Here is a 13,651-nt window from a genome sequence, read left to right as displayed (position 1 = left end):
GCCGAGGCCAGGATGCGTGGTGGCGCCCGGTGGCTGCGCGCGCAATAAAAATAGACGGCGGGTCTGGTCGACGAGCCACGGTAGAGAGGAGAGGATCGCCAGGCTCTAGGTAAGGGGTGCGTCCAGAGGGGGTGGGCGTGGTATTATGTGTTGGTTTGTAGCGTGCCAGTGGCGTCAATAGAGTAGGTAGGGAGGTTGATGGATGGATGGATGGATGGGATGGGCTGGTTTTGGCGGCCGCATCCACGAGCCGTCGCGCCGACCTTTGGAACTGCACTTATCCGCCTTCCCGCGCCTAGGCGAATAAATACCTACGGCCTCCTCCCCTACGACCGGCGAAGCAGTAAGCTGGCCTCTTCTCACTTACGTCCTTCGGGTACACATGAAGGCGTACCTACATCATTCCCGCCGTACCACAGCCCTGGAACTGGATGTTACTGCATTGAGGCAGCGCCTCGGTCTCCTGTCCAATCAGACGGGCAAATTGGCAATATATCACGAGGACCTCGCCGGGCGAGACCCCTGACTAATGTGCGTTGAGCCAGCGTAATATGTGTAGACATGTGCATGTATATCCTCAGTCACCTCTCGCTATAGCGTCTCTGTGTGTGTTATTTAGGCACACGATGCAGGAGTTTATGGATGTTCACATGGGTAAGTGAGGTAGGTAGGTCAATATTGCCCTCCGACACGTCTGAGACGGGCATGTGTAGGTACTTTAGGTAACGTAGGTCACAACGATTACCAACCATACTGAATGGCTAAGACAAGAGGAGCCTGTTGCTTATTACATCCTACGTAACGTATCTACCCAGGTAGCATATAGGTAGGTACCAAGGCACCTCCCAACCCAGAGCATCGTAACCTGGAGTTAAGAACGTCTCCGAAAAGCGCCCGAAGTTGTCCCCCTACTCCCTTTGTCCTGGCCGCCGGTATAAAGAGGCCGAGATTCTGATGTTTTACTCATACCTACCTAGGTACATGACGCCACCCGTCGCGCGCCTCTGAAGCGACGAGACCGAGTGGTCACGCCGCCGTAGCCTCGTCGCAGATATTGGGCGGATTCGACCCTCGCGCTCTTGTCCATCTGACAAATCCGCATCGGCGGCCTTGCGCATATCTTTTTTTTTTCTTTTTCAGCCTCGACCGTGTCATGGAGGCGGTGTGCTGAGTAGATTCCGTATGCTTATATATATACGTTGATGTAATATGTATATATATGTATACCGGAGGCGCCATGGAGGGACGGGCAGGTCGACAAAGACCGTCATCGAACAACTTGCGAGCGCTTTCAGGAACTGCCACCGACCTCCCCCCCCCCCCCCCCCCACCTTGACGACACGGTTCACAGTTTGACAACCCGGAGATAACAGGATTGCTACCCCGCCCAAGAGAGAAAAACAATGGCTTCGAAACTGGTCGCTATCATCACCATGAGCACCCGCGGTACTCGCGTGGGGCCCAAAGTCGCCGAGTTCGTCAGGAAGGCCATCGAGAAGCCCCTGGCTGACAGCGGCATCGACGTCAACCCCGTCGACCTGGTCAAGTTCAACCTCCCGGTTTACAACGAGGCCGTAGCCCCTGCCAGTACGTTTACGTCGCCCGCCTTGCCTACCAATAGTCCCCCAGTCCACCACCCCGTCCCTTGTCTCCCTTCTCCCCCCCCCCCCCCTCCAAGTTCGACGGCTGGGGATCAAGTAGAAAGAGAGGACGAGGCACGTGAGACTTAGGTATGTCTAACGAGGCGGCAGGCGTACCCGCGAGGGGTTCCTTCCAGTTCGCGCACACGAAGGCGTGGAGCGCCGAGATCGCGCGGTACGACGGGTACGTGCTGGTGATCCCGGAGTACAACGCGAGCGTGGCGGGGGGGACGAAGAACGCGATCGACTACCTGTACAACGAGTGGAAGGGCAAGCCCGTGGTCATCGTCAGCTACGGCGTCCAGGGCGGCCGCGCCGCCAACGACCAGGTCAAGGGCGCCCTCGCCGTCCCCGGCCTCCTCGTCGTCGAGCCCCGCCCCACCCTCGCCTTCGCCGGCCAGGCCGACACCTTCGCCGCCGTCGGCGAGGGCAAGCTCGGCGACGCCACCCGCGCCGACTGGGAGTCCAACCACCTCGACACCGTCCTCGAGGCCGCCGCCGGGCTCAAGCGGCTCCTGCTGAACCCCAAGCCCGAGGAGGAAAAGGCCCAGGCCCAGGCCGAGGCGACCAGGGCGTAGAAGTCGTAACGGTCTTAAGTTAAGCACACATCGGAGATGGTCTCCCGGGCGCCAGGCGGCTAGAATATAGACAGAGCATCGTTCTTGTTAGACAGGGTACTTTTTTTTCTACAATTACTGATATCCACCCGCTTATCATCGTGGCATGTCGGTGAGACCAGCACGCCGAGAAACCGCAATTCGTCCCGCCCGTCATTTTGACCCTTCTCGGCATTGTTCCCATGTTCCCTTCTCTGCGAATGTCGGCAGGCGAGATACCTAAGTGTGATCCCTCCGCGCACGACGTCTTGCCGGCTAGAACCGGGGCCGACCGGGTGCAAACACCCCCCAGGACTTCGTTCTCTCTTCCTTTTCCCCCCTCCCATCCTGCTTCTAGGCCGGCGCCTCCGCCCCTAGGGACGTCGCGCTAGGCGCCCGGGGTGTCGGCCCCGCGACTCGTCGGCGGAAGAAGAAGAAGAATAAAAAGCGGTGGCGGCTCGCACGCCGACGGATAGGTCGAGAGGAGTAGGCTATACCTACCGGAGGCGGGGAGGCGGATTCCATCGCGCTGTGGCAGGAGTGGGGAACGGCTCTGCGTGGCTGGGTGCGGCGGGGAGAAGGGCGATTCACCGAGCGGAGGTGCGGGATGGGGTCTTCGGGGCAGCAAAACAGCTTTATAATATATACCCGGCCGTGGTTACATCCGAGCGGCCTTTTCGACGGCCTGAGACAGACACCCAACTCAGGAGGCGCGCGACTCTGCGGCCCGCACAAAAGCCTGTCTGCCTCTCCCCGTCGGTTCGCAAAGCCGCATCCGCATCCGCGTCGCCGAGCCGAGCCCGATGCCCGTGGTCTGTCTCCGGAAAGGCGCACGCCGCCACCCGGTCAGCCATCCTCAACCCTAACCCCATCGACTCGTAGCTTTTTTTTTTTTTTCACAAGGAGGAAAGTACCTCCGTTAAGCCGCCGAACCCCGACCAGGCCGAGCAGCGCCCGAAGCGGTGCGGCGGCGATGAGGCACCTCGCAGCTCGGAGCGAGGTCCGCGACGCGCGTGCCATGTCTGGGTGAAACACGGAAGCAAAGAGGGCACGTAGCATAGCTCCCTACCCAATCTTCCTGACTCTACACCTCCCCTTCCTTTCCAACGCCCTCCTCTCTTCCTCTCTCCCTGCGGTCCATAAGGAGGTGGAAGAGCAAGACGGGGGATAGAGATCTTTCCTGCCTTGCTGCTACCTGTTAGCACATTCGGCTTACTGGCTCATCTTAGTCGGATCGCCTATTAAAATAGGGGACGGCGTGGAAAAGTGCGCAGAATCGTAGACGCACGCATTCGAGAATATAGGTACCAAAGTCAACCGCACAACCACTCCGACCCAGCGGACATTAGACGCGACACGGCGGGACAAGGCCGATGTAAAGGAAGTCCAGGTCGCAGCCTCGTCGAACACACAGCGCTACCGACCCATAGACGTATTGAAACAAGCCAACTTGCGTGTTAAGCTCTAGCTATAGGCACTCTTCTACTGCTTCTCGCACAGATGTCGAGTATTACCCTCATGTTGAAATGTAATATCCTCCTCCAAATAAGGCACGCATCTGCCTTCCCCTCGAGCATTTCCTTATGCCGACAACTCCCCCTAGGTTAACAATAAGCAACCTGCATTTCCTACATAACGGAACATAGAGTCGGTGCATGGTCGGAGGTGAAGGTGAGACCGACTTCGTCGCGGTTTCGAGTCTGCGGGGACTTGCCGTTCATGGTGATTGTAATTTTGAGGTGGGTTTGTTTTGTTTTGGGTCTGGTCCGAATCTAAGCGCGTATATCCGCTGTACTGCTATAAGTCGAGAGGTGATTGTTGAGATGAGCTTCGTAGTGAGGCCGGGGGAGACTCGAGATTTTATAGCCCGCTCGCTACACGTGCGCCTACCTGGGTTGTCATAGGCGCCCGCCTATTTAGAGCGTAGATGGATCTCGTCCTTTTACGTGCACCCGATTGGATTTCTTTGTTGCGTACCCGGAATAGAAACGTGAGCCCCCTTCCCCCTTCATCACACGGTCTAGCACAAGGGGTCGCAAACGAGGTAGACATACGTTCATCGAATAACCTCATACAGGCTATACATCAGGGTCTCTGATGGGTACAACTATAACCTCACTCGGTGCAACCGCAGTTGTCCCTTCGTCCGATATACCCCCCATCCGCATGGTCTCGTCAATTCGTAATCGCTCGGTGTTTTCCCTAAGCCGCACTACCTTATTTGAAGACCTTACCGGAGGCGTGTTTGTATTCCTTGCCATTGTAGGTGACGGGCTTGTCCCACTTCCACATAGACTCGACGAATTCCTTGTCGTCGGCGTTGGTGGGATCCAGCTTAATGAACTCGTAACTTTCGTAGTCGGGAGCGACGTCAAAGGCGGGGAGATAATCATCGCCCCGAATGACAAAGGCGCCCTCGATGACTGAGTTATTGTTCTCACCGTACACGGAGGCACAGCCGAAGAGGTACTTGCGGGAAGCCTCGAGACGGTTGTTGAATCCACCGATCAGGTTGTTGGACATGAAAGTCAAAGTCAACTCGTCGTTGTACTTGTACTTGACCTTCCAGATAGAGTAATCCTTGAAAGGGACATTCTCCCAGAACCACTTCAGGGAGGTCTCCTCGTCATTGTTCGAGTAGAAGCGCTTCCAGTCGTCAAGGGGGAACTCTGATCGTGGCAGCAGGTCGAGGGGGTGCTTTGGCTTAGGAGCAGGAGCAGGCTCATCCTCCTCTTCCGCCGCCGCCTTGGGGGCAGCCTTAGGGGCAGCCTTGGGGGTAGCCTTGGGGGCTTTTGCCTGCTCAGGCTTCTTAGGGGGGGCATTAGTCAACTTCGGGGTGTCTAGAAGCACGAAGGGCTTGGCGACATTGGTGTAGATAGGCTGGTTGTAGACAGTCTCGTACCATCGAGAGACGTTAGGGTGCTCAGAACGCCACGTCTTGTCGTAGAAGAACTGGAAGCCGCGCGAGATGATGCTGGCGGCAAACAGATCCGCGAGGGTGATGCGCTCGCCAACGAGGTAGGTGTTGTTGAGGAGGTGCTGCTCTACGACCGAGACTACCTTAGCAGCCCCCTTGGAGGCTTCATCCACGATCTTCTTGTTGTACGGGTCCCAACCCAGCAGAGGGCGGTACCAAGCACCAAGCTTGGGGAGAACCTCGGTATTGAAAAAGGACATCCACTTCAAAATAGACGCGTAGCTACTCCATGTTAGCAGATCTGGCGACACTACCAACGGCACTCAAAGCACCCTGACGTACTCCTGCTTGGTTTTGCCGAGAAGGGTGGTCTTCTCGTTCTGCGAGGTGACTGGAGAAGGAAATAATATTAGTATTTTCTACCTCTCCGTTCTCAGTGAATGCCAACGAGACGAGGAGGGTGGAGGAGAGGCGATCTAATCAGAAGGTAGAACCAATATCCACAGAAATATTTCAGATAGGGATAACTGTTAGAATAATGTCTAGGTCATCACGTACGCCGGCAGCCCCGGAGTGAGGGTGGTGATGGGGATGGGGATGGAAATGGGAATGGGAATGGTGGTTATTGAGATACTGTCGTCAGGTACATACGGTAGATGGCGATGGCCATGCACTCGGTGAGGACGTAGCCATCGTTCCCAACGAAAGCAGGGACCTTGCTGAGAGGGTTCACCTTGAGGAACTCAGGCGTCGGGTTGGTGGTGTCAACCTCGACGACATCCAGGTCGAGGCCATTGGCCTTCGCAACCGCTAGGATGGCGGTGGTGCGGGGGTTGAGCTGCGCGACAAATTCCGTGTCAGCTCGCCAAAAACCGTCATGCGACGAAGACAAGACGCAACGAAGAAAGCAGGGGTTTCAGATTACCTCCTTGGTGTAGATCGTTCCGAAGGGCGCCATATCTGCAGCAATACCTGATGTCGACAGCAGTGTTGATGGCGATGGAAGGTGAGGGAAAAAAAGAGCGGGAGGATACAGCGTTTTTTTGCTTGAGTCACGGAATTTCTTCCCACCGGCACAAAAAAGGAAGGGGTGGGGCAGTTGTGGCTCAATTCTAAATTTCAAATAGGCAGGACCATCAACCTACCCCGCCGGCAAAGGCGCATATGTATCTTCCATGTATCTTCCATGCTAATTTATCTTGTTAGAATACCCGGACGAAACCTCCACAGAATTCTTCGGCCTTCTCGTTTCCAACGGCCCGAGCAGGCACTCGGAGAGTACCTGCTTGGCCACCTTTGATACCTGAGGCCGCAACATTAGGTACCTAGGTACCTAGGTGTTAGGTCCCTCACCCTCGGCCTCATTGCTGCGGTGATCGGAAGATACAGTTCAACCGACCAATTGGATTACCTAAGGCAACTCCAGCGCAGCGGCGGAGACCAATCTGGGCCAAGGTCGGTCTCCGAATTTTGCAGGCCTTCTTCAACATTTTTCTAGATTGGCCAACAACCTACTTACCTGCCCCCATTCAAATCTCGCCCGGCAGCGGAACGGCCGAGTGCACCATAAATATAAGTCGGTTGGCCATTGGTTGAATGCTGGCCGGCGAAAGGCCATGACGAGGATACGATAGATACCATGTCTTCTCTAAGGTATGGCTCTCGCTGTCTTAGAGAGTTCCGCGCGACTACTGTGCGACAGCAGCAGCGGTCCTCCGCGACACCCCAGACGCGACGAGCGTTCTCTAGCACGGCCCGCCGGCGGAATGGCCTGGATGGGATGCAAAGACTCGAGCAGGCGGTCGATCATGGCTCTACGGCGAGTAGCTCGAAGGTAGCATACGCCCGACCCGTGCCGGTATCCCCCTCCTACTTCTCCCGACACGCGCGATTCAACGACAGCTTCGTCATCGTCCAAGACCTGGCGCGAAAATACGCCCGACTTCCCACCGTCGCCCCTAACCAGGCTGAGCGGGTGGCATGGAAGACCAAGGAACATTATCGGCTGTCCATGGGCGAATCGGTGAAGGCGAGAGACTATACTACCTGTCTCGCTCTCGTAAAGAGATTGCACCTGATCCACCCGGACCTCATGCCAGAAGAAGTCCAGGATGGCATCCAGGCGTTCAAGCGGGACATCAACATTTATCTCAACACCACGAAGCCCATCCCGATCGACAAGTTTGGCAGGTCCCATGGCGTCGGCAGGCGGAAATCTTCGGTTGCCCGGGCCTGGCTCGTCGAGGGGACAGGGGAGGTCCTAATCAACGGGAAGCCCCTGAATGACGCGTTCGCGCGAGTTCACGACAGAGAGAGCGCGCTTTGGGGTTTGAAGGTGCTGGACAGAACGGACAAGTACAATGTTTGGGCGCACGTAGAGGGCGGCGGGACCACCGGGCAGGCCGAAGCCCTGGCGATGGCCATCGCCAAGGCATTAATGGTTCACGAGCCCGCATTGAAAACCCCCCTGAGAAAAGGTAGGCGAAGCGAATCTCTCGCTAGCAACGTCGGGTGTGTGGCATTCTTTTGCTAATGCGATCCGCACAGCCGGTTGTCTCACCCGCGATTTCAGAAGCGTCGAGAGAAAGAAGCCCGGTCACGTCAAGGCGAGGAAGATGCCCGCCTGGGTCAAGAGATAGAGCGCGCGCGCGAGAGCGCCAGGCAACGGATTCCGCAGTAGACGCGACGGCTTTTCGTTGGGACCGATTTCTCGTGAGGCCGCTGCTATCGGACTTAGCTGTGGCTTAGGCAGGGGGTTTGAGAGATTCCCCCTCCCGGCGCTGTTCATGCAACAAGCCATACACATACCCACCAATATACAGAGGCCGTGTTATTATGTAACCCTGGTGGTGTTCGGGATTTGCATACGCCTACGATGCCGATGGTAACGCCGAGAATTGAAACTGATCCTGTAGTCCCCACACAATCGCGTCGCGAACCACCGCAACTTGGGCAATAGCTGTTCTTAAGGTACGACTGCGTTCTCGCCCAAGTGTAACGTGCGAAGAAATCAAGGATCGATCACTTTGCGCGCAATCTAGCTTTAGACGAGGCTACCGCCAAAGCGAGCACGGTAACGTTCGCGCGCTGCAGGCAAAGGAAGCAGGAGAGGGAGGAGGGAGAAGCTGGCGGGTGAGCGTGCTGTTGTAGGGGCGGGCGTGCGTGAAGACATGTGTGGTCGCTGATCCCTCTTCTACCACTATCGGGTCCTCTAGTGTAACTCCACGGTCATGATAGACGCACCCCGTCGAGTCCAGACCATGCTCGAGTCAGACCAGCCTCCACCAATGAAAGAGAACGGATGCCGTGTAGACCAAGCACAGATCTGTTAACCGGGAATCTGGGTAATTTGGGCACGTCGTATTATGTATGACGGGCAGCGGAATGACTGTCGACGATGCAAGAGTCGCTCAGCCTTGTGTGATGGTAGATTGGTCTCGTCTCTTGCCGTCTCTCCTTTCTTTGCCGCTACGCACATAGGTGCAATCTGCACACGCGCATGGCTCGTAGGACGCCTCCGGCAATGATTGCCGAACAGGCCCAATAGCAAGGGGCTCGCGCGGCGGGAAGCACCAGCGGGTGGCGAAGTTAGTTGGGCACTGTCGCTGTCGCCGCTGTCCGTTGCGAGGATTGCCTGCAGCGAGCAGCAAGCAAGCAGAGAGAGAGAGAGCGCGCATGAGGCACAGAAGCATGGGCGTGCGCGGTCTGCATCAGACGATATGTCTTCTAGAAACAGAAGCGCGAAGCTGGAATCCAAATGCCGACTAGCTTCAAACGGTGGTAGATTCACAATCCTTCTCTACCACGTAAGTGTGGGCGTGGCTCTAGTAGGAGTTGCTAGCAGGCAGAGAGCTCCGGGCCGCCTAAGAGGAGCGCGCGCGCTCCCTTCGACAACATGCCTGGGTATGCACACATATACATGCCTGTCTGCGTACATACACATGTACTCATACACACATGCGCCGCTGCTAGTGCATGTCAGTCTGGTGGTCTGCATACGCCTAGGCGAATTCCCGTACCACCGCGGAGGGGGAACGGAGGGGCCGAGATTGCAAATCATGGCCCCCCCCAGTCGTGGTGCTGGGTGCTGGTTGCTCTACGGCTGCTCACGGCCCAAGTTCGACTCGACCTGTCCGCTGGCAATTCTACGCGTCCGTCCGTGTGTCTGCTGTTTTCGTTTGCCCTCTCCCTCTGCGTCGGCCCCCCAATTATTAATAAGACCCTCTGGATATGGTGGGCGTCAACAAAGCTAGGACGTCCTGCGCGCCGGTCGACGCCCTAGGCAGAGATTACGGGGAGTCGGGACGCCCCGAGACAAAGACCCAAGACGAGAGAGACTACCGTGCTACCACATAGTATGTATAGTATAACGATAGAACACGGGCTAATCTCCGATGTCTAAGAGCCATGCGGGACAGAGACCCAATCGAATCGGGTCAGGCAAGCGCCGTGTGCGCATACAGGAACAGCGCAGATTAGGTGTCCTCAGTCGCGTTATCGGATCAAGCGACGGGGGCCAGTTGTGGACGATTCGGATGAAGGCGACTAGCGGCGGCAGCATCACCGTCGTCGTCGTCATCATCGTTGCCATCGTCGCCACTGTGACCTCACACTTCGGGGGCGGGAATCGGCGAGAGCGAATGCCGGTACACCCAGAGTGCACTGGGGCCTCCAACAGTTGGGAGAGGGGATAGCTGCGTCTGCCGCGTCTGGCCGACGTTGCTGCGGAGAAACGATGCAAGCCTCACTCGGCCCAGATGAGGCTGAGATTCACAAAGCGCATGCAACAGCCGATACTGCAACGTCGTTCACCTTATATCGCTGATCCTTCCCCTTCGGACGGGCATGTCGCAAACGCTTGTCTTGCGCAATTTAGGCTCTGCGCGGGCCCGTATCTCTCTCTGGCTGCCGACGATAGGGAGGAGCAGCGCCGCTGCTGGCGATCTGCTGCTGCTGGGCCCAGACCCCGTCGACGGGAACCCGGTCTCGAGAAGATCGAGTTTGGCACAAACCGGCGCCAGAGCTCGATTGCACACGCCTGGGTTGGTGGCTCGACGACTTGGCTCGGTGGGCTCGGTGGGCTCTTGTTCCTGCATGCTGCAGATCCGTCCACTCGGAGAAGCATCCAGCTAGTGTGTGAGAGGAACTGAACCCACGTCCTTAAAGCCGTTTTGATACTCGCTGCTCCACGATATCCAACAGGGGGGCTGCTCTTGGCGAGAGAGTCGCGACGGCTCGCGACGACCGCCCAGATTCACATACCTGTATACATCCTCTGCATAATAGCTAGGTAATGCAGAATAACGACTGACAAAGGCCAAGCTCGTGTGGGCCTATTCGTCCTCCTGAGGTCCTCCCTCTCTCTTCCTTTTTCTCCCGGCCCTTCTATTCATTTCTCGAATCTCAGGGACCTGCGCTAGGGCGAAACCCCCATACACGATGGGGTGATCTCTACATGCGTAGTGTCCTCGGCGGGATAGGGATGGACGCATGCACCCACCGGTCCAAGGTACAAGACTCGGACTCCTTAACCATAACCTACCTGCAAATTGTACACCGGCCCTACCGAACCCCCCCCCTGAGCCAGTTAAACCATGCGGGGGACGCTGGGATGCTGGGATAATATACCGGGATGCTCAGTCGTCCACGAATATCCCGTGCCTATCATCCCTCCGTTCGTCCATCGTATATCGTATGGTAGCAATACCCTCACCGATCTAGGTAATAAGCTGTTGTCGGGTGTGGAAACTTGTGTCGAAACAACCCTGCAACATGCGCGTGTGTACCAGAACAGCTAACCAGAAACCCACCCAGATCGCAACCAAAGGCAACGAATTTGGGTAGCCGGGGGCCGAAGGCCGAGATCTGTGAAGGAGTCGTCTGCAAGAGCTGGCTGCGAATAGGAATTTATTGTGCTGAATATCTTCTCTCCCTCTCTCTCTCCCCTGGCGATCAGCATCACCCCTACTACCGTCACTACCACGCTTCTGCTTCTTCTTCTTTTCTTCTTCTTCTCCCTCCATCTTCTCCCCCCCTTCTTCCTTCTTCTCCTCCGTCTTGACACACGCACGCATATGTATATGCGCGTGTATGCGTGTATGTACGTGCGTGTCCGCGCGTGTGTGAGCCACGCGCCACACCAATAGGCTGCCTGCTGAGGCGTCCCGGACCCAGTCCGGTGCTGAATGCTTGGTCGGTACTAAACAGATCTGAGGAGCGAGTGCATGTGGATTGGTGCGGGACAATACTGCAATGTCAGACGCACCCTGGTCATCATTTGACGACATCTGGACGCCTTGCTATAACCCCCCTAGCCAGCGCCTTGTCTCCAAAGACATGGTTCAAGGATCTTATTATAACGACCAAACATCCGCCAGTTCTTTATGAGAGGAGGGTCTGCTTACGGCCTAACGAGAGGGTGCCCCGGGCTGCCGTATTTCTTGTCAAGTCGCGCGGGAGCGACTTCAGGAGTAATGTACTTCGTGTGTACAGATCGTGTCGTTCGTTTTGAGCCCTTGCTCGCTCGCTCGCGAATGATGATGGGCTGCCCCCCTCCCCAGACCATGTCATCATCAGGTCCGCCTCGACGCTTTCGAGCAGGAGGTGATTGCTGGCCGTCCATCAGCCCAAAATCAGCTGGTTGATCTACGGACTTTGTTTATAACGATGATCTCATATATATGTACGTAGGCAAACCGGGCAGGAAGAAAAAAATAAAGACGCGGCCCAACTCCCCGAAGAATTTCGCTAAACCAGAGAGCGACCTGGATGTTGCGCTGTTGCGCCGCCTCACAGTTCTCCTGCTGGCCAACACCCGCGACACGGCCCCGAGAGGATGGTTACCAGCTTTTTTCCCTTCTGGCTTGCTCTAGTATGAGATCCGACCAGGCACCTGACGGACCCTGACGAACTAACCAGCCAACCGGCCAACCCCCCTTCCCCCCCCCCCCCTCTCTTCCGAGGTCGAATCAGCTTCCGTCGAGGGCTTAGGGCGGCCGATAATAGTGCTTGAGAGACTCTTTGATTAGGTGCCTGTAGGCTACTGGCCGGATACCACGCGGAGGCACACGACGCATACTAGCGCATTGAACGAATCGCGGGTCTCGGCGAGCGAGCAGCAGGAGGAATAGCGGCAGCCATAGGTAGTCGACGGAGCCTTAACGCAGGAGTTCCCGGTTGATGTCGCAACAGATTCCTAGTTTGTAATCCCGCGACCGACTTCGAGACAAGAGACAGGCTCGGGATCGAGGCTCAGATCCAAGGCAACGCCGCCCCATTACTGTACTGGCTGCAGGTCGAATGCCGGCCGGACCCGTTGATCGAAGGGGGGGGGGGGGGGGGGGGGGGGGGTTGGAAATTACCTTCTGGCCTTCTGCCACGGCAAGGTATTGAAGCCTGAAAAAATCACAATGGCTGCCCCCCCCCCCCCAGCGCCCGGGTAGTTAAGCCACATCACCGATGCATATATATAAGGTATCCTACATACATCATGCATGCCTCCTAGTCCACCTACCTACATACCACCTACCGAAGTACGCGTCCAGGGATGCGTATGTAGGAACAGACGGCTTTTAGGTATCATCAGGCCCTACTAGGCATGGAGCAACTTGTCCATATGCACCGTCTAGGTCTGCTCCCCCCCCCAATGTGATTGGAAGGCCAACTGTCATCTCCCTCTTGCCTACTTACTTCTCGTCACCATGAGCATACACATACACACATGCGCACGCACTGTTTTGCACGTACCTTACTTGCCTAGCATCTAAGTGGTGGATAGAGAAGTCCTCGACACATGGCCGGGGACGGAGGTAATAGCAATGCATGTGTGTGTTTACCATACCTACATGGTATGAAGACAGGTCGCCTTCGGCTTTGGATTTTTGATCTTCTCCGTTATTTTCATCTTACTCTGCTTTACTAGTTTCTTGTGTTTTTCATTTTTTTAGATGGGCACCAGCACGTTTGGAATTCCGTTATACCCTCCTTCTCGCCCATCCTTCGTCAAGCACGCAAGTCGAAGAACGCGAAATACGCACACAACGGATTGCGAGACGCCTGTTGTTATGAAGTAACCAGGGGGGGGGGGGGGGCAGCTTCGTCCCCATCCTCCTAGGGAAAATATTCAAGGTGTAGGGGGGACAGAAGAAAAAAGAGAGAGAGAGAGAGAGAGAGAAAATACAACCAAAACGGGAACTTGGAAAATAACAAACCACCAATCTACGCAGGTCAGAAAATATTTCTCAATCAGTATCAGCCACAGGATAGAGCGGGGCCCGGCGTAGTGTATAAATGAGGAAAAGGAAGAGAAAGAAAATAATAATAATAATAATAACGACAATAAGAATAAAAAAGCAAGGTCCCTCCACATACCACCTACCTACCCATGCCGTAGCTACATATATGTGAGTAGGTGCCGTATAACAACGTACGTACCCAGACACGATACATGCCATGGGGGTTTTAGTGGTGCCCTGACAGGCAGGGCCTGGCATGAGGAA

General features: G+C 56.0%; 5 protein-coding genes across 5 annotated transcripts; 3 read left to right on the top strand and 2 right to left on the bottom strand.

Annotated features, from left to right (window-relative positions):
• Positions 1 to 1,331: 1,331 nt before the first annotated feature.
• Positions 1,332 to 2,337, top strand: GGS23DRAFT_73170 (NADPH-dependent FMN reductase family protein). Its single transcript, XM_051521228.1, has 2 exons — positions 1,332 to 1,587; positions 1,752 to 2,337. Exons 1-2 carry the CDS (start codon positions 1,404 to 1,406, stop codon positions 2,216 to 2,218), a joined length of 651 nt encoding a protein of 216 aa, XP_051371586.1. The 5' UTR covers positions 1,332 to 1,403; the 3' UTR covers positions 2,219 to 2,337.
• Positions 2,338 to 3,979: 1,642 nt separating this feature from the next.
• Positions 3,980 to 5,435, bottom strand: GGS23DRAFT_569872 (eEF1-gamma domain-containing protein). Its single transcript, XM_051516477.1, has 2 exons — positions 4,177 to 5,435; positions 3,980 to 3,997 (listed from the first exon to the last, which is right to left on the bottom strand). Exon 1 carries the CDS (start codon positions 5,411 to 5,413, stop codon positions 4,454 to 4,456), a length of 960 nt encoding a protein of 319 aa, XP_051371585.1. The 5' UTR covers positions 5,414 to 5,435; the 3' UTR covers positions 3,980 to 3,997; positions 4,177 to 4,453.
• GGS23DRAFT_569869 (thioredoxin-like protein) lies at positions 5,049 to 6,552 on the bottom strand. The gene is made up of 2 exons (XM_051516476.1): positions 6,079 to 6,552; positions 5,049 to 5,991 (listed from the first exon to the last, which is right to left on the bottom strand). The coding sequence occupies exons 1-2, from the start codon at positions 6,109 to 6,111 to the stop codon at positions 5,776 to 5,778; spliced, it is 249 nt and encodes an 82-aa protein (XP_051371584.1). The 5' UTR covers positions 6,112 to 6,552; the 3' UTR covers positions 5,049 to 5,775.
• Positions 6,104 to 8,155, top strand: GGS23DRAFT_72749 (37S ribosomal protein S9). The gene is made up of 2 exons (XM_051521226.1): positions 6,104 to 7,630; positions 7,701 to 8,155. The coding sequence occupies exons 1-2, from the start codon at positions 6,793 to 6,795 to the stop codon at positions 7,790 to 7,792; spliced, it is 930 nt and encodes a 309-aa protein (XP_051371583.1). The 5' UTR covers positions 6,104 to 6,792; the 3' UTR covers positions 7,793 to 8,155.
• Positions 8,156 to 8,776: 621 nt separating this feature from the next.
• GGS23DRAFT_72751 (uncharacterized protein) lies at positions 8,777 to 9,690 on the top strand. Its single transcript, XM_051521227.1, has 2 exons — positions 8,777 to 9,508; positions 9,572 to 9,690. Exon 1 carries the CDS (start codon positions 8,873 to 8,875, stop codon positions 9,404 to 9,406), a length of 534 nt encoding a protein of 177 aa, XP_051371582.1. The 5' UTR covers positions 8,777 to 8,872; the 3' UTR covers positions 9,407 to 9,508; positions 9,572 to 9,690.
• Positions 9,691 to 13,651: the final 3,961 nt, after the last annotated feature.

Source organism: Durotheca rogersii, assembly GCF_024521655.1.
Source record: "Durotheca rogersii strain YMJ 92031201 chromosome Unknown GGS23scaffold_11, whole genome shotgun sequence".
Lineage (NCBI taxonomy): Eukaryota > Fungi > Ascomycota > Sordariomycetes > Xylariales > Xylariaceae > Durotheca > Durotheca rogersii.
Note: the sequence above shows the minus strand (reverse complement) of the source record. Positions and strands in the feature narration are given on the sequence as shown.

Excerpts from the sequence above, each read along its gene's own strand:
- GGS23DRAFT_72751 (XM_051521227.1), top strand. The coding sequence starts at position 8,873 with ATGTCTTCTAGAAACAGAAGCGCGAAGCTGGAATCCAAATGCCGACTA.
- GGS23DRAFT_569872 (XM_051516477.1), bottom strand. The coding sequence starts at position 5,413 with ATGTCCTTTTTCAATACCGAGGTTCTCCCCAAGCTTGGTGCTTGGTAC.
- GGS23DRAFT_72749 (XM_051521226.1), top strand. The coding sequence starts at position 6,793 with ATGTCTTCTCTAAGGTATGGCTCTCGCTGTCTTAGAGAGTTCCGCGCG. Across the intron at positions 7,631-7,700 it reads GAAAACCCCCCTGAGAAAAG|CCGGTTGTCTCACCCGCGAT; the intron begins GTAGGCGAAGCG and ends CGATCCGCACAG.
- GGS23DRAFT_73170 (XM_051521228.1), top strand. The coding sequence starts at position 1,404 with ATGGCTTCGAAACTGGTCGCTATCATCACCATGAGCACCCGCGGTACT. Across the intron at positions 1,588-1,751 it reads CGAGGCCGTAGCCCCTGCCA|GCGTACCCGCGAGGGGTTCC; the intron begins GTACGTTTACGT and ends ACGAGGCGGCAG.
- GGS23DRAFT_569869 (XM_051516476.1), bottom strand. The coding sequence starts at position 6,111 with ATGGCGCCCTTCGGAACGATCTACACCAAGGAG. Across the intron at positions 5,992-6,078 it reads GAACGATCTACACCAAGGAG|CTCAACCCCCGCACCACCGC; the intron begins GTAATCTGAAAC and ends TTTGTCGCGCAG.